The following is a 19,325-nucleotide window of genomic DNA, read 5'->3' on the forward strand; positions in this document are numbered from 1 at the left end:
TCCCAGGATTTTTTTTCAGTGGCTTGAGAGGATTTTACAGTATAAGTGTGGTTAAGAATAGAGGGTCTGAGTAAACAGACCTCAGTTCAAAACTTATACCTTGCCCTCCCCAGCACCATAGCCCTGAACAGGTCACTCAACCTCTCTGTAACTCAGTTTTTTCATCTATAAAATGACACAAAAGTATCTAGCTTGTAAGATTGTTGTAAGGAATAAACAAGGAAATATATAAAAAGCACTTAGCCCAGTGCTTGGCACAGAGTGTGTGTATAATAACTGATAGCTCTTATTGTTTTACTGTATTTTATTTGACCAATATCCTGGTAATGCCAAATTTTCACTACTAAATCAGTGCTGGAATAAGCATACATCTAGGTAAATCTTTTCACATATCTATAATTATTACCTTGGAATAAATTCCTATGTAGAATTGATGAGTTAATGAATATCTGAAACTAAGATTTTTGATACAAGGATTACTCTCCAGCTACAATTTTCCTTCTAACTAACACTTTGTAAGTGCGCCAGGTTTCCTTCTTTTCTAAGAGGTTGTTTTATGCTGACTGTGCAGTATTTGTGGCCTTCATTGAATTCACACAGTCTTGAGGGGAAACCTACAAGCATGCATATTTTGTGGATGAATAAACTGCCCGACACTTGTGTGATGACAGTAAAGCCTCCATTCTATCACCTCCTGAAAGATTGATTTGGAAAGCTTTCTTTCTCTTTCTCCTTTTTTCTTTCAAAATACGCTGCATCAAAGAGTCCAAGTTATCCACTAGAAAATAATTGTTTGATTTTTTCCACTTTACCATTCTTTTAGGTGCAAGATTGTATTCTATAAATGTGAAAGGATATGTAGGGTCCTAAGAGATCCAGAAGTGAATCAAGGTGACACCAAGCATTGGCCGTTATCTAGAGATTTTTCTACTTGCTTTTTACATTATTTCAGATACTCTGAACATCCTGAAATTCAACTGCTTTGAAAAAACAATCATGATGACATATTTCATTTTATTTTTATGTTAATTTATTGGTATAAAATGTACTATCAGTTCCAATTATGCATTCCAAAATAGCAGTTTAACTTTGATCTGTTTAATTTGGTCTATAGCTTTCCAGATAGACAAGAATTTTTTTTTTAATATTTTAACTGAATTTGCACTCATGATGGTTACCTAGTATATCATTTGAGGTCTGCTTTATGCCTTAATATCAATATTGCAATGTCTGAATTATGGCTCTAAGGGATTACATTAATTTGTAGTTTAATTTAGTATCATTATCTGCATAAATAAAGCAAATCTCCTGTGTTGAAAGATCATTCAAAATAGGAATTGTTCCTAAATATTTGGATTTGATACTCATTTTATGCTATTTTCTGCAGAAATACAACCACTGAAATTTTTGAATATCAACTTTGGGTTAATTTTTAATAATCCTAATTCATTTATTCAACGAGTATTGAATGCCTACTATGCACTGGGCTCTTGGGATATAGTGATAATTTTAGAAGTTTAAAAAATAAATATGGTGCCTAAGCTTTAATATGTATGGTAATGCATAACAGATAAATATTAATGTATATTAATATATACATATATTCAGTAGTTATTTCACTTGGATTGCATGTTAATTTTTTAGAACTCCTAAAATTTCTACAAAGAATACAATGGAATGGGAAATTTTTTGAAGTTATTTAGATTTTCAGTTTCTTTTTTAGAACATTACATATTATTGCACAGTAAATTATTATGAAATGCAAAAAAATGCATGTGAATCTGAAGACAAATTTTTAATTTATGGTTGTTTAGGTAGAAATAATCTTGATAACAGTTTTAAAATGAATAGTGAAATAAAGTTAACAGAAAAGGATCTGGTACCTTCATTTATATTTAAGATACAATTTTTTTTAATTTCTTAACCATCACTTTCTCTTCCTTATTGTACCCTGTTTTCCTAGATTTCATCTTGTTTTTCTTTCCTTTGTAATATATCAAATCAGGAATTCTCTCTTTGGATCTGTCTGTGGGTGGTCCTGAGAGCTGATCCCAAATCCCCTGATGAGTAATTTAGTTTTATTTTGTATTGAAAAAAAATGAATGGAAAGCTGTATATGCTCCCATTTGAGATCTTCAGTGGAAAAACTACAAATTTAGTCTGGCTGCCACTGCAGCACTGGGGGGGTCTGCTGGAGAAAAAGAAAATGTAGCCCCTTGGGATCTTCCAACAAGTGTGGCCACTGTACAACCTGCCTTATTACTTAGGTTCAGTTCCCATTGAAAAGTTCGAACAAGAGCGGTTCGTATTTGACTTTTTTCCCCCAGTGGAAGATATTAGGCACCAGTTAAGTAGGCTAAGGAGAATGAAAAGCCTTAATGGAAAAGATGGTAAAGGAAGTGAGTCAGTAAGAGAAACTTAATAGAAAAGAGGGAAAGAAAATTTCCAAATTGATAAGGAATGTAAAAATACCTTGGGCTCCAGGCGAAGGGATAGTGATTTTGGGCTAAGCCCATTGCTTCCTCCCCCCCATTTTTCTGGCCCACTTTACCTCTCAGCCTGACTATTGCAGTTGTCCTCCCACCTCCAAACTCCACTCTTAAGACCATCCTTTCAACACATCGCTTGCCTAGACAGAAGGCTTCAGTGGCTACCCACTAATTCCTGAATGAAGCACAATGACTTAGCTTAGTAAAGCAGGGCTGGCCACAATCTAGATCTATCATCTGACCTTATCCCTCACTTCTTTTTTCCTATTCCCTTTTCTCCAACCAGTCGAGACTATTAACTTTGCCCCAAGCATACCTTCAAACTTTCACATCTCAGATTGCCACTTTGGCCCGGAAATAAGGGGTCATCTCTTTGCCAGTTGAACTCCTGCCCAAACTCTGAACTCAACTGCTTCATAAATCTTTCCTCATCACAGCAGCCTAGAACAAGCCCTCCCTTCTCTAGACTCCAGTATCACTTTTGTACCTCTCCTAATGCCTTGTTAGCTATTTGCACATCTTAGTTTCCTTATAAAATATTAAACTCCTTGTGGGGCAAAGAACAACTCTTCTTCCTTGTTTCCGCCTAGCATAGTGCCTTCCTTGTAGTACCTGAGTAATAAAAATATATTGGATGAATGATAGAAAGAAATCTCATTATGATCAGGTAGTCCAACACAAATTTCACACTTTCATGCCTTTGACATAGAAATGAAAATAGATATGAGTGTTTGTTATTAAATAAAAACTTTTCAGAAGCTGTGGCAGTGAAATTTAGTCAGTGGGTCCAGTAAGAACAAAACTTCCCAGCCTCACTTGATGTCCATGGTGCCTGAGCACGGCTGTCTAGTGCCTGAATCAGTTACACCATGAGAAAGACCAAGTACTGCTGCGCCTCCTGAATTCCTTTTGGTAGATTTCCTCTCTTAGGAATATGATGCCTTTCCTAATAAATTATATACATCTAATTGCCAATGATATTTAGATGCTTTTTAACAGTAGACCAAAGAATGAAAATACTCAACTGATGATGCATGTGGGGAGAAGTTATGTTTTTCTCCCACTTAACTTTTCTATGTGAACAAGTTATCTGAATTTTCATAATTCAAAGAAAATATCTGCACCAACATTCTGAGAACAAATAGCTGCCAACTGAAACCTGACAGCATATTCCTTGGTGGCATTCAGTCATTAAAAGCTATCTACACAGTGTGAGCAGCTACTTAAAACTGAGCTCATATGCAAATGTGAACACTCCTCAATTAAAATTACATTGTGTATATTTAAACTTTCTTTAGAGGCTATGGAATTTTCAGGAAAAATATAGCTGAGCTTGACCTTAAATACCTTGCCTCATTATTTTTTTGTCACTCCCAGCTACTAGTCTCTCTAAAGAAAACAACTTTCTTGTTTCTTTTAGTTTTGTCTGTGCCCTGAGCTTTATTCCCAATGGCTGCTACAAAAAAACTGAAATGATTCCAAACACTGCTAGTGTTTTTTTTTTTCCTATAACTGATATTTAAACATCAAAGATATACTGATGCTTTTATCTTGTAGAGTGCATATAAGACCAAATTTTCCCTAAAGGTATTTGCTGTCCAGTATGCTTTTTGTATTTGTTTTGTTTTTTAGTCATTAGCTTTCCTTTTGGAAGTCATCTGAATGGTAGCCTTTTGATTTCATAGGATCACTGGCAATTATGTGGAGGGGGCTATACTGGAATGGGGCTATATTAAAAACACAGAGATGAGTTAGGAGGTTTTTAAAAAATATTTTATTAAGATATTTAAAAATTGAAAAAAGCCCTCCCTTAATTATCCATGAAAAATCATATTGTGATAACCAATGACCTTGGGAAATTTTTAAATTTAAACACTTTATAAGTGCTCCTCCTAATGCTAAAACTAAAAAATAATCTTTCCATCAAAAGACTTTTATTATTATGGCAATTCCCATGTAAATTCTTAATGTATTTATTTTAAGGACCTATTATGATAGCCCTTACAGAACATTTTCAGTTTTATTGATTCTCTTAATTGGTAAAATGTTTCATGCAATTAGCCTTTAGTTAGCTCTTCTACAAAATTATATATGATATGAAGGAAAGTATGTTTTGTATCATATAAATATTTTTCCTAAAATATCAGTTTTATTTCCTTATACTTAGTAATTGTATAAACACTGTTTATTTTTATTTAAACATGTGTCCTAAAGAAGCAGTAATTATTATGTTGTTTTGGAATACTTGTTCAGTTAAACTGATTTTCTTAGTTGCAGTTAGTTGGGAGAAGTGGAAAGAGGAAATATTTGATGACCGTGAAAGAAATCCAAATATTACCAACAGTGGCAATTCTATATGGTTAAATATGAATATGAAACACGTTACTCAACTGGTAAAAGTTACAATAAGTGGGGGAAAAAACTACAAAGAACAAAGACATTTTCTTGTACATTCAACATGTTGAAGGTATTTCTAATTGGATGTATGAGCTCTTAAGGAGAATATATTAAATGAACTACATTCTCAAATTGCTATTTTGTTCTTTATTGAAACAAAACATGAAGAATGGCAATTTAGGGTCAAAAATAATGCCACAAACCAAATTTAACTTTAATTACTGTCTTCTCATAAGAAGGAATAAACTAACAGCCAAGACCAAGGTTTTTTCATACTTTTCAACTTTCTTGTCCTCCAGATGAATGAAATGATCTTTTCTCAAATGTTTAACAGGCCTTTTACCATTTGATAGGACACTTATTTTTAAGAAGGTTTAAAAATACAATCTGGAAAATCACATTGACTCTATGTGGCATATTTGCTATTCTTAGCGTGGTTGAATAGGCTGGAAGTGGATGAATAATGCAGGTTAGAAAGAAAACAGATGCTAAATATTACAAATCGGAAGGTTTTCCAGCAATGAGACTTTCATTTTAGGACTAAATTTTTGTTGGCACTTTTGGCATTATGACGATTATTGTTTCTCTCTCCAGCTGTTACACATCTGTATTGAAGGTTGGGGCAACTGGCGTTGGTCAGAGCCCTTCAGTGTGGACCATGCTGGGACTTTTATTAGAACTATTCAATACAAGGGTCGAACTGCTTCACTCATCATCAAGGTTCAGCAACTCAGTGGAGTGCAAAAACAGGTACGTTCCTTTGTGTTCACAACTTGGACAACACTTAATTATTTGATGTAGTTAACAGAAGGGACACTTAAAGAAATGAAAATAATTAATAATAAAAATCACAGTGGTATGACTAGATATGCCTACTACTACCGTGCACATGAGCACTTAGTAGAGCTTATTGATGATCCTGATGATCACGATGGCTTCAAATCCCTTGTCCCACATCTTTTACAAGAGCTGCTAACGAGCAGTAAAATTTACTGATTTTAGTTTCACCTCTTCTCCCTGTCACCACCTACCTTCTGGTGGAGGTGCTAACGAGCTGTGAAATGGCCAAAAGGCCTTTATTGAAAAGGAAAAGAAGCAAAGGATGGTGGGGACTCTGGATAATCCAACAGCGGATAACCAGGAGGAAGTTCTCATGCATGTGAGAATAATCCGTGAGAAAGTGTTATACTCACCCATGACGGAGTGGGCCTGGGTCTCCAGCAAGCTTTTCTTTTCCTAGGAGTTAATATTAACTGCAGTAAAAATTCACTGCAGTCTAACTCTTGGCATATAAAACCTCAGCTCTCAGCACATATTTTTACGTATTTTATAAAACTTCCTTTTGGCTGTTTTTGAAGTTCTAAGACTGCAAAGGGGAAAAAAAGTATCTGACGCTTTTTTTGTGTTCTTAAGATGTGAAAATGTGGTTTTTAAAAGATGTTTTTCAAGCGTGGAGCATATGACAAAAGTAGGAAAAAAAAAGGAAGTATTAAAATCTGAAAACTGGCTTCCCTGCACACATAATAGCTGGATTTGTCATAAGAGTTTTAACATACACATCTGCATCTGGATTGCAACAGTCTATTCAGAGTTTATGTGAACTGAGGACATGATAGAAACAGCACTTGGTCCCTGGAAAAGGAAAAGGAGAGCTTTCTGTATGGAGCAGCAGGGGCTACTCCATTGCTGTATGCCAGAACAAACAGGAAGCAACTGGTGAGGTGAACAGTAGGACCCGTACCATGTGCATTCTTGGTCTGCACCTAATCAGGGAGCTGGACTTCATGTTCTCATTATTGTGGGCAACGCAAGTGAAAAGAGAACTACAGCAGAGGAGTCTCAGAAAAGAAGCTTATGAGTCTTCCTAATCAACTGACCATTCCTCTAAGTATTTGGTTTTTGCCTGCAATGGAACAGGGTAAAATGAAAGACACTAAGTATGTGACACAGTCTTTGCTCTTAAATTGTAAATTTATATAAACCCAAGATTATACAATTGACAGTAAATGTGAAGGGAATTTAGAGGTTTCACTAAGAAAATATGACTTGAGCTGAGCTTAGGAAAAAGTAGAATTTGGATTAAGAGAGGGCATTCCAAGTAGCAGTATAGCATAAACAAAGATATAAATGTGGGACAAATGGGTCGTACTCAAGGACTCATGAGGGGACCAGCCTAGCTAGTGTGAGCTTTGAGCTGGAAAGTCATAAGAACAAGAAGTATCACTGACTGCCATCTGCCCTCAGAACTCTCTTACATGGATATGCTCTAAATAGATATCTGCCAGTTAATACATGCTGTTTTTCTGATTCTGTCACTCATGGTCTTTCAAGAATGTCTTATCTACCTTCCCATTCAACAGCATGCCTGAGAAATGGTCACTCAGCATCTGTTTCAATACTCCAGATGAGAGGCTCATTCCCTCACATGGCAGCCCCTTCCGTTGTTGATTACTTCCAGCTCTTAATAAAGTTCTCTCCTAATTTTGAGCTAAAATCTATCACCATTCACCCAGTTTTTACCATTCCTCAGAACTTGTGAAATGTACACAACAAGCACACAACCACTTATTGTGAGGCCTCTACTCCTCTATGTTACAGCCCTTCAAAAACATGAGGGAAGCTAGGATGTTTCCCTTTAGTTTTCTTCTCTCTAGGCCAGTGGTTTTTCTCAAACTCGAACATATATCAGAATCCTCTTGAGGGCTTGTTAAAACACAGATTTCTGGGTCCCACCCCCAGAATTCCAGATCCAGTAGGTCTTGGGTGTTACGTGATAATTTGTATTTCTAACGAGTTCTCAAGGGATGGTGATGCTGCTGTTCCAGGGGCCGCACTTTGACTGCCATAGCTCTGGTCTAAACTTTGCCAATTTATTCCACTCTTTTGCATGTGGTTGCTAGAACATTTACCAATTAGTAGAATGGCGGAGTCCTTCCATGGAGAAATGGTTTTCATGGTAAGTCATATGGTAAAGATCATGGGCAACTGGCTCTATCCCCTTGCTAGCTGTGTAATCTTCAGCAAGTTATTTAACCTTTGTGAATCACTTTCCTCATAGGTAAAATCAGGATAGTAATAATGCCTTTCTCACCAAGTTAGTGTGAGGGTTAAATGAGTTTGAATGTGTAAAGTGCTTGCAGTCTGCCTGGCCCACTATCATAACCCAATAAACTTTAGTTACAAGTACAATAATGAAATATTCCCGGACATGACTAACACTTGTTGGACTTCTTTGTGTAACAACAATGGGGCCTCATTTTTGCACAGATATTATCTATTTTCAAGGAATGATATTAAGTTTCAGGAATAAATTAATATATATTGTGTTCCTGATCAGATATTATACATTGCAACAGTATACCATAAATGGAAAGAGTTAGTGGTGGGCAAAAATTTTTTTTTAATTATCACAAAATGTTACCTTTTTTTTTCTGATTGTAAAATATTTCCCAGCCCTAGTACTTATTACCTATATGATCTTAAATAAATTTCTTAACCTTTCCATGCTTCATATTCCTTTTGTAAAAGAAAACACCCAATAAATATTAGTTTACTATTATTTTTGTTAATTGTTATAAAATATTTCTGAAAACACAGAGAAGTCTAATGAAGAAAATAAAAATTACCCTTAATTCTGCCACCCAAAAATAAATACTATTGTTAGTTTTGTGTGCTTTTTCTACTCTTTTTTTCTATGCAGATATTTTTTTAACCTACTTGAAATGTTTTTCAACTTGTTGTGTTCACTGAACACTGTATAACGCTTATCTTCTCATGGTATCTAAACTTCCTGAAATTACCCTTTTAATGGTTACATAATAATCTACCATATGGTATATTGAAACACATTCAGACGTTCCCTTGTTGGGCTTTTAGATAATTTCTAATCTGTTGCTATAGTAAATCCTTAAATAAACATTGTTGTGTATAAATATATGTCCCAATTTCTGAATCTGTCCTTAAAATAACTTGCTATGAAATTTAATTATTGAGCAAAGGATATGAGTGTTTTTGCAGTGCTTGATGCATATTCCCCAACTAAAAAGATGTATTTTATTCTTTAACCAAAATTCATAGTTTTTTCTCACCAAATTCTTGTTAGGGCTACACTAATCTTTCAAATAACTAAATATGTATTTGTCCCAAAACTTCTGCTGAATTTCTGAGTTTTTCAAACCATTAGCATTTTTTTTTAAATCTTGATTTTGTAAAGAGGGGATCAGATCAGGACCAAAACAAAAAATTTCCATACATTGCAAGTTTAAGGAATCCTTTTAATCTTCCTCTCTGTTATTGTCAAATACACAGATTTTAAGGCATCTGGTGCCAAATCACTTTCAGGATTCTTCCAAATGTTATTTGTACTGTTGAATGTTAATAATCCTTTTCTATAGGGACTGCCTCTCACATTTTTCACTGCTTCTACCCTATTTATAATAAATACTCTTAAAAAAAAGTAATAGGTAGAATCTAGCCAAAGAGGAAAGGACTATTTGAAGAGCAATAATAGCAGCATAAGTGGCCCTCACATTGTATTTACCTTTCTAAAAGGAAGTGTCCTCTTCTCCCACAAGAGCTGGGAAAGTCCATTTTTCATTCCCACTATCATGGAAGGCACATACACAATTCATATTGTGAGTTTTAGCATTTCTTGTCCTAGTCAAATGAGATTGAGCTCTATATTAGGGCCATTTGAAACCTTAGCAGAGTACTGAAAAGTGGAACAGAGAAACAGCAATTCAGTTAAACTAGAATGAAGCAAACGGAAAGTGCTGTATACTGAATGCAGGTAATAGTGAAAGGTTCAGCAGGCCGCCATGCCAGCTTCAAGACAACTGCCACATGTATCCAAGCTGTGAAAAACCTTTGTAGTCAGTGATATTTAGTCTCTCATCTCTCTCTCTTTCCCCTTCCTGTGTCTGTCTTTCTCTCTCTGTCGCTCTCTCTCTCTCACACACACACACAAGCAAAAATTTATAATGTCTTTTGAATTGGGTTTAATTTTTTATTGTCAGGGTAGATTAACTAATATTCAGATTAGCTCCAGTTAGAGTACATCAGAGACATAGGATCTCCTCAACAAGTCAGGATAGGAAGGAAGACAGGAACCAAGCTTCCAGAAGAGCTTCATGGATTTCTGCCTCCCTCATATCTTGGCTTCTTTCCTTCTACCCCACCTGGGCCTGGAAATTTGCAATAAACCACAGCTGCCTAATTAATTACCAAGCCCCGTTTGGGGAAGTGAATGTGTGCAGCTCCCTGATGTACTTTAACCACAGTAATATGCCCCTGGATAGTGGAGAATTGGCTAAAGCTCATGTGAACAATGACGTTTGGTTATCTGTACCCTGCCTTTCCTATACCTCTCTCATTTCTCCAATTGAATGAAAATTGATCACATATAAAATTTCTCAGGAATTTTGTACATTATACAGCTACTCATGTACAGGTATTTGCTTCCATGTTTCCCATCTCTTCACTGAAGAAAGCTGTACCACTCTAAAAACTTAAATGTATATATGTATGTATATATATATATTTTTTTGTATCTTTATACATACACTTTTAATCATGGTTAAGGTATCATTTTCCAGTGCATCTGGTGCTCTGGAGTTATTCTTTAATATCACTACTACTCTTGGCACTGATCTAATAAGAGTTCTGAAACCTGCTAAGTAAAATCATATGTGGAAATCTTCAATACACGTCTTTGTGGCTTTGGGGAAAGAGAGGAATTAGTGTGAAACCTGGAAATATGTATTAAAGAGAAACCCTACATTAGAAAATATTAAGTAGCTGTCTTCAACTGATAAATTAATCTTGAAATTCTAACCATAATTTTCAAAATAAAGGTATTGTGAGTGTTGCCACTTTGAAGAAAAGCAGACATGGTTCTCACTGAACCCTACATGGGAGCAGCCATGAAGAGCACCACTCTGAGGAAGTAGCCATTTTGGATTTTCCTTCATCTAAGTAGTCTTCCCCCCCGGCCACTTTTAAGGGTTTTCTTTTTATCAAATTTGAAAACCTATTTAACAGGATTTTTAGTTGAAAATGAAACTATAAAAACCCACCAAGAGGATCTTTGTCTTTAAACAAAGTGAGTCCCAGATGGTTGCACAGATTCTGTGGTTTCTGTGAGAGACAGCAAAATTCTCTTCTAAATCTCATGGGGCCCAAAGGTTTTGAAGCAAGAGGAGTGGGCATATCCAGAGTCAGAACAGAGTGAAGTACTGCCTCAGAGCTTCCAAATGTTTATTTAAATTTAGGCGATGCTCTGGCATGGTAAGACTTATCTTGAGTGTCTAGTAACCCTTAGCATATACTAAAGAAAAGCTTGCTGCTAATTTAGGACTCATAGTTTGGTTGACTTTTGTTATTGTGAAAACGTTGTTTTTAAAGATGATAATGGCCAGAGTATCTAGGGGAAATATAACAGTTAAGCACAGCTTGATTTTTATACATGTGTTCCTTCTAAAGAAAATTCAAAAGAATAGATCATTGGAAAATAAATCTTTGATAAAATGGTAAACCTCACTATTCAAATAATGCAAGTTGAAACAACAATGACAATTTTTGATCTATCAATGTAGCAGGTTTGTTTTGGGTAAATCATAGTTCATTCATAAATAGTTATTAATATTTATTTGTGTAAAGATGTGTTAAAAATGAGGATTACAAAGTATTCTTAATGATATAGGAAAATATTTCATTTAGGATGCTTTCAGCTTCAAGTTACAAATTGGGCTTTTTAATCTTCATAGCAAGTTAATGAGGCAGATGCTATTATTATTCCTATTTTACATTTATTATCTCCTAACAAGAAGGAAGAAGGCAGGTTTGGTGTTGGTTAGTCATGCAACTCAGTGCTATATCTGCTTCTCTGCCATCCTCTTAGATTTGCCTTCCTGGTTTCAAGACGGCTGCAAAAGGATATATATATCCTTTCATAACATCTGCCATGAGAGAAAGGAAGGAGGGCTTTTTATTCTCAAATTGTCTCCCTTATTATCAAGGAGTAAAATCTATCCCAGAGCCTTTTAACAGTCTTCCCTTTTCATATTATTAGCCAAAACAGAGTTCCATGTTCACCCCTAAACTAATCATTGGCAAAAGGGAAATGGAATTACCAAAATTAGCTTGTACCAGTTATAGTACAGCCTCTGGGAGCCAGGGGCAGTGTCCACCTTCCCAGGGTACTTTGCTGCTTTTTGAGACCTAAACCAAATCAGAGTTTTTAATAGCAAGGGAAAAGAAAGGACCAGCTATTTGGAATGGAACCAGTGGTGTCTGCCACATTTATCTTATGATGGGCAGACTTTATTCTCTTTTTTATGATTTCTAAGTTTTCTTAATTAGTAGGTATTAATTTAATGAGAGACAGACTGTCAGGGTGATATCAACACAGACTCTGGGCCAGACAGTCTGGGTATCATTGGGCAAGTTATTCAATATTTTTGTGCCTATTTTCCCCTTGTTAAGACAAGGAATCATAGTAGCACCAGTTTTATAACATTGCCGTGAGATTAAAAGAGTTAATTTGTGAAAATGCTCTGTATTAGTCAGAGTTCTCCAAAGAAACACAACCAGTGGGATGTGTGGGGGTGTGTATACCATATATATATATATACACACACACACACACATATGTGTACATAGAGAAGGAGAGGGAGAGATTTATTATAAATTGGCTCAAACAATTATAGAGGCTGAGAAGTCCCAAGATCTGCCATCTGCAAGTTGGAGACCCAGAAGAGCTGATGTGTAGTTCCAGTTCAAAAGCCAGTAAGCTAGAGATCCAGTAAGACCTGATGTTTCAGTCTGAGTCCAAAGGCTGGGAAAGACCAATGTCCCAGCTCAAGCAATTAGGCAGGAGTTCTCTCTTACTCAGTCTCTTTGTTCTATTCAGGTCTTCAGTTGATAGGATGAGTGCCACTCACATTAGGGAGGGCAGTCAGCTTTACTCAGTCTACCAATTCAAATGTTAATCTCATCCAGAAACACCCTCACAGACACACCCAGAATAATGTTTGACCAAGTATCTGTGCATCCCGTGGCCCCTTCAAGTTGACACAGAAAATTAACCATCACATGCTTAGACCTGTAAATATATTATATATATATATTAGTTATTTTTATTTTATCATCAGAAAAATATTACAAATAAGGAAATCCAGATGTGAACGTCCTATTTTCCCCAATCATGGTGAATATTCATATTACAGAAGGATTTGCTTTCTAAAAGTATTTATTGCATGAGAATAAATTTTGTATTATCTTTTCAATTTCAACCAATTTAAGAGATACTTCTTAATGCCTCTATGAACTATACTCTTAGCTGGATAAAAAATTGGATAATTCCTGGGTTTAATGGATAATTCTGTGTGTTTTATAAAGATACATGCTTCCATACTGTAAGAAAAAGCTGAATAAAATAAAATATAGTTAGATATCCAAGTTAAAATTTGTTTGTATTATCAGTTTATGTAGAGACCTCTTATTGCGTAAGTGTGCGATAAACCCTTGGAAATCAGCTTCAGGAAATAAATTGATCACTATTGTCCTCTTGGCTTTGAGAGATGAAGTCTCGTTTTCCATCCCCATCCTTTTTGACTGCTACATTATTTGATACTGGTAGTTCACCCCTCCTGGTCAGTCTTTTCTCTTATGGCTTCAGCAACACCTTCTCCTGATTCACCTCCAGACTCCTTCACCCCTTCTTCTCTGGCTTCTCACCCTTCCTCTGCCCTTGAAGTGTTACTCAGTTGCTGGGTTTGAACCTCCACCCTCTCTTCCAGGTAAACTATCTTCTGTCTGTGCACATTTGCAAGGCTTTTATTTCTAGCCGCACCTTCACTCTCAAACACATGACCAGTAATTTCTAGGTGGGCACGGACTCTGCCTGTGTGTCTGTCCTTTGAATACTGCAAATTCAACATGACCAGAGCAAAATCCCTCCTCTCCTTCCAAGCCTCTTTTTCTTCTTGCACTCTCTAAATAAGCTAATGACTTCATTTTCTTTCCATTGAAATCAACATAGTTTACTTTGTTTGCACAATTCCCAATTTGTGAATTCTGAATTGATGAAACCTTATTTATTTTATTATCTATTAGATTATCATTTGTGGAAGACAGATCATCTGTAGTTACTTGTCTCAAAGCATAGAACTAAAAGTCGTTCAGCATTACTTTGGTCAAGATGGACAAGCTGTGGTTCGAGAACATTTTGACTGCCTCACAGCCAAACAGAAATTGCCTTCATACATACTAGAAAACAGTGAACTGACAGAGTTGTGTGTGAAGGCCAAAGGAGATGAAGATTGGTCAAGAGACGTGTGCCTGGAATCCAAAGCCCCTGAGTATAGCATTGTCATTCAGGTATGAGAAGTAGTACAGTCTAGAATAGAGCAGCTTTAAAATTAAAAATTTCTGATTATGTTCTTTATTCAGTACAGCACTTAATTTATTAAAATGTGATATATACAAAAGAGAGGAGACCTGAAATGGTATGAAAAGGCTTTGAACATTATTTCTGAAACTGTTACCTCCCTATCCCATGACAACACGATTGTATCAGTTCCAGTAGTTCTTATAGCCAAGATACTGTCCTTCCCAGAAGGAGGCAAGCTATATCTTGAAAAAGATTCTGATGCACCAGGGCTTGGGGGGGTGAGGGCAGTGGTGAAGGAAGTCATCCTCACTTGTGAATTTTTGTGATGGTCTGTTACTTTTTTATCTCTTCCTTAATCTCCACTATCATCACTTTTGTTCCCTTAATGATCAGATCCTCTCTGTCATTCTCCCACTCAGTCTTGTATCAGTTTTTCCTCATACAAATCCTTTTGTCTTTATGGAAAGAACTGGCCCCATTGACTCATTATACATTCACTTTATGCCATAATGAAGTCTGTTTTTGCTTAGTTATTCTTTTTTTAATGGCTTTTTTCTATAACTTCAAACTTTTTAATCCTCTAAACTGATACTGTATCTGTGCCTTATTTTGATTAATTAGTAAACTGTTTAGTATTTAATAGGACCCTTTTCTTTATCATGTGCAGGTGCCAACTTCAAACAGTTCCATTATTTATGTCTGGTGCACAGTTTTGACTTTAGAACCCAACTCTCAAGTGCAACAACGAATGGTGAGTGCTTTCCAATCCTAAAATATGGTATATGACCCTGACCCTTCCTGTTCTGAAATAAATTAAGGTCAGAGTGACCCAGGGAAGAGATTTATTACAAGTTTGTTTCAGCTTCAAGCAGCTGGAATACTGCAACAGAGCAAATATGAAAGTTGTTCTGTCTTTTTATTTTTATAGATTGTGTTCAGCCCTCTTTTTATCATGAGGAGTCATCTTCCAGACCCCATTATCATACATTTGGAGAAAAGGAGTCTGGGATTGAGTGAAACACAAATTATTCCAGGAAAAGGGCAGGAAAAACCACTGCAAAACATAGAACCTGACCTTGTACATCACCTGACATTTCAAGCAAGGTACTGGAACAGTCCTTACATTTTCCTAAGAGAAATTCAGTAGAAAAGTAACCTTGTACTATTGAGGGGGAGGGAGAGGATAGAGTTTTTTTTGTATGACTTATCTTATGAGAATGTTATTTTTTAATTGCCCTGCCTAGTATTCGCTTCTATAGTTTTAGATAAAATTCAGCCTCTTTCATTAAGCTTAGAAATAAACAAGAGAGATCATCAGAAAATGTAATTCGCACAATTTCTTTTGTGGAAGAAGAGATGAACAGAAATCTCACCCAAGCTTGGTGGGGAGAAATGGGGAAAAAGAGGAAAAGCCAGGGCCCAGATCCAAAAACTGTGTTATCAATCCCTAAGTCACCAAAAGTGGACTCAATCTCAAAAAAGTATCGGTCTATAATACATTTGTAGTCAGATTTTTTCAATAAATTGTAGACCACTTTAGAAGTCTAATATTTATTCTTTTTTTTTTCTTTCCATTTCCTAGAGAAGAAGAAGATCCTTCACATTGTGCCGTTCCCATCTCAACATCCCTCATTAAGCAAATAGCCACTAAGATACATCCTAGGGGCACAGTTAATCAGATCCTGGATGAATTCTATGGGCCGGAAAAGTCCCTTCAACCCATATGGCCCTATAATAAAAAGGATTATGACAGGTAATGTTCTCCAGCATTATTTTTCTACAAACATTTCTCAATATTAAGAAATAAATGACGATTCACAAAAATGTTAGCTACCATAAAAAGTGGTTAAAAAAAGAAGATATTTGTATGTTATATCAGATTCTGACCTTTTACCATCTAGTAGATGTTGGATTGCTTTACTCATAATCTAGAACATAATTGCATGAAAATTTCTTTCCCCTGGATGCACATTCAGCATTAGATGACTCTGGTGTGAAGAGGTGTCAGATAGGAGCGTGATATGTGTGGAATCCTTAAACATATTTCATGAATACTGAAGTTATCATATTTTATTGAGTCTCTTGGATGTGCTATTTGAACAGGAATGAACAGCTGAGTCAGTGGGATAGCCCAATGCGAGTGAAGCTGTCAGTCTGGAAGCCATATGTTAGAACCTTGTTGATAGAACTTCTACCCTGGGCCCTGCTTATCAATCTGTCCAAGTGGGACCTCTGGCTATTTGAAGGAGAGAAGATTGTTCTGCAGGTTCCTGCTGGCAAAATTATTATCCCTCCTAATTTTCAGGTATTATAATTTTTTTAACTAATATGAATTCTTTTCTTTCAACAACGAGCTTTTATGCTGAGGTTGCATTTATGTTCTTGACAGAATGAATCAGTTGTGGAAAACTGTCCTCTTAGATGCATATGTAAGGGGTATGGAATGTTCTTTGATATTCAAAGACATTTCAGATGTCTTTTTTTCCTTTTGCCCATCAGAAGTATTCACGTTTGAGTTATTGTTAAATTCAGTAACTTGTACTAGTTACATTCTCATTTCCATTGTATACAGGATATTTGACGTGCATTAGGACCGGTCTACTCAGGATATAGTAAGGTTGTAGAGCCATCCATATTTTGTGCTTACCCATCTCCTAGATATTTTTGTGGTTCTTATAGAAATTCTCTGAGATCTGCAAGATGGGTAAGAATTGAGGATTTCTGAGCAACCATTTTTGTCAGGGCCTTCTTTCCTTTATATGTGAACTTGGATGGATGTCCATAATCATGATGTCTACCCAGTTGTTAATAATAACGACATGGAATCATTACTGACTCAAGGGGGAAACCTAATTGCAAAGCAAAATTTCACAGGAAGATTTTATATTCCATCATAAGAGAATTTTCTTGATAAGCCTGGCTCATTTTAAGAAGACACATAAATCTATAAGAAAATAGAGTACAAGGAACTCCTACACAAAATGTTTTCCTGATATAGAATAATTTGAGAGTCTTTTTTTGAGCTCCAGTTCATAAACATCTTTATTCAATTGTATTTTTCCTTTTTTTAAAAAAATAATCAGATGATGTTACCTTATGGAACTGGAATGTTGACCTACATGGACCTAATGTTGCATATTATTCTTTTGTCAAATGAAATGAAACTTAGTTTTTAAATCTTTGGTATTTACAGAGTAGTCACAGTTGGGGTTTGTTTTTGTTCCCCCTTCCATAAATATGAGTTCTATTGTGAATCAAAGGAAACTTTTGGGTCTAAAATAAAATATATATTGCCATTACAAAAAATAATAATAATAGATTTGGTTGCCTAAGTAGACCTATTATAGAATATTTTAAAAATTTCCTGTGAATTGAGGTAAAAATATCAAAGTTAAGAAAAATATTTCATAATTGAAACATTATTTTTCCAGGAAGCTTTTCAAATTGGAATATACTGGGCAAATACCAACACTGTGCACAAGTCAGTAGCAATTAAACTGGTCCATAACCTGACATCTCCAAAGTGGAAAGATGGAGGTAATGGTGAAGTTGTGTCATTGGACGAAGAAGGGTTTGTTGATGCCGAAATAAGACTTGGTGCTTTCCCAGGACATCAGAAGGTAGGCTCAAAGTCTCTGTGGCTCGGAAGAAATAGCATGCCATCCCCTCAACCTATATAAAATGAATCTACCCTTTTCTTTTTTAATCCCTTTTTGGTATTACTTGTTCTAGACAATTTATAACAGTGAAACACATGATTTCTGAGACCTCTCTGTTTTACAGGGGTTTTTTTTCCCTTTAACAGTGACAAAAGCTGTGTCACATAATTTATCCAATAACGGCTCTATTTCAAAACACTCAGCAGTCACTTGATATATCATAGGTGAGGGGAAAAATGAACTTATTCCAAAATATCCACAAATTATACTTGGCCTCCTTTTTTAAGAGCAGGAAGTAGAGTTGCTAACATTCTGAACACTGGGTAAAAAGACAAAGACTCCTGCAGCAAAGTTTATGTTCCTGGAAAGGGCATCCTGAGCAAAATGATGTGGATCAATTCTGATTTTCCCATAGAACCAGTGTTATAAAGAGGGAGTTGTATGTTTGAACAGGGGACTGGTACCCATGTTTTTAAAGATAGGAATACAAAAAACATAATCAGTTATTTAACTAATATGAATGGTGTGTGCTTTTCAGCATAAATCTTTTCTGAAGTCTATGAAAACCAATTAAGCTGAATAATATAGTAACAAATCACATTAAACTGTATGTATGAAAGTACAATATCATAGTGTACCATGTAGAGGTCTCATGCTGTGCTTAGTAATATCTTCATTATTTTAACTGTCCCAAATCAGAAAAAGAAGGGATATGACATCAGAGTAGTATAATTCAGAATGGCCTTTCTCTGGGGAGAAGTTAGATTTTGACAGGCATCTTTGAAGAACCTCTTGAGAAAAGTTAGGGTCATTTGGTGACTTTTTAAAAATAAATTTCTCTGATACAAAGAAGTTGGTTTTTCTTTAGTATTCAAGGCTGGTATCCATTTCCTCAAGTTGTCTGGGCAACACATGTTTATGCTCTGCTGGCCAAAATACTGTAACATGGGTATAAATGGCAAAGAGCTGTAAGCTCTTTGTGAATCACCCAAAGTTGAATAGTTGTAAGTTGAGAACTACCATCAAAACCTGGAAAGAATGTTATGATGTACAAACAGCCAATACCTCCAACACCTCACAAAGTGGCCACAGCAAGTGCTGAATAAATGTTTGTGAATGAATGAATGAACTGTTGGAAAATGTATATATTATTATATATTTATATCTCATTATTCTTTAGTAGTGAGTCTTAGACTTTTTAGTCTCAGAGTCCCTTTATACTCTTAAAAATTATTGAGGACCTCCGAAAACCTTTTTTTTTTTTAATGTGGGTTGTATCTATTGATATTTATCAAATTAGAAATTAAAACAAAAAACTTTTAAAATACAAGAATAGATAAACATACATTCCATTAGCTGTGAGAACGATGACATCATATATCATTTAAC

At 35.6% G+C, this 19,325-nt stretch overlaps 1 protein-coding gene across 9 annotated transcripts in view; it reads left to right on the forward strand.

The window, feature by feature from the left end:
- Positions 1-19,325, forward strand: part of VPS13B (vacuolar protein sorting 13 homolog B) — a 781,052-nt gene that overhangs the window by 715,717 nt on the left and 46,010 nt on the right. For all 9 annotated transcript variants that reach the window (XM_044743909.2, XM_044743903.2, XM_044743908.2 and 6 more), the window contains 7 exons: positions 5,481-5,636; positions 14,001-14,264; positions 14,945-15,028; positions 15,206-15,381; positions 15,860-16,030; positions 16,381-16,582; positions 17,709-17,897. In XM_044743909.2, the coding sequence (XP_044599844.2) occupies positions 5,481-5,636; positions 14,001-14,264; positions 14,945-15,028; positions 15,206-15,381; positions 15,860-16,030; positions 16,381-16,582; positions 17,709-17,897 (1,242 nt within the window). The remainder of the gene's footprint in view (positions 1-5,480; positions 5,637-14,000; positions 14,265-14,944; positions 15,029-15,205; positions 15,382-15,859; positions 16,031-16,380; positions 16,583-17,708; positions 17,898-19,325) is intronic.

The sequence above is a fragment of the Equus asinus genome, chromosome 12, assembly GCF_041296235.1.
Source record: "Equus asinus isolate D_3611 breed Donkey chromosome 12, EquAss-T2T_v2, whole genome shotgun sequence".
Lineage (NCBI taxonomy): Eukaryota > Metazoa > Chordata > Mammalia > Perissodactyla > Equidae > Equus > Equus asinus.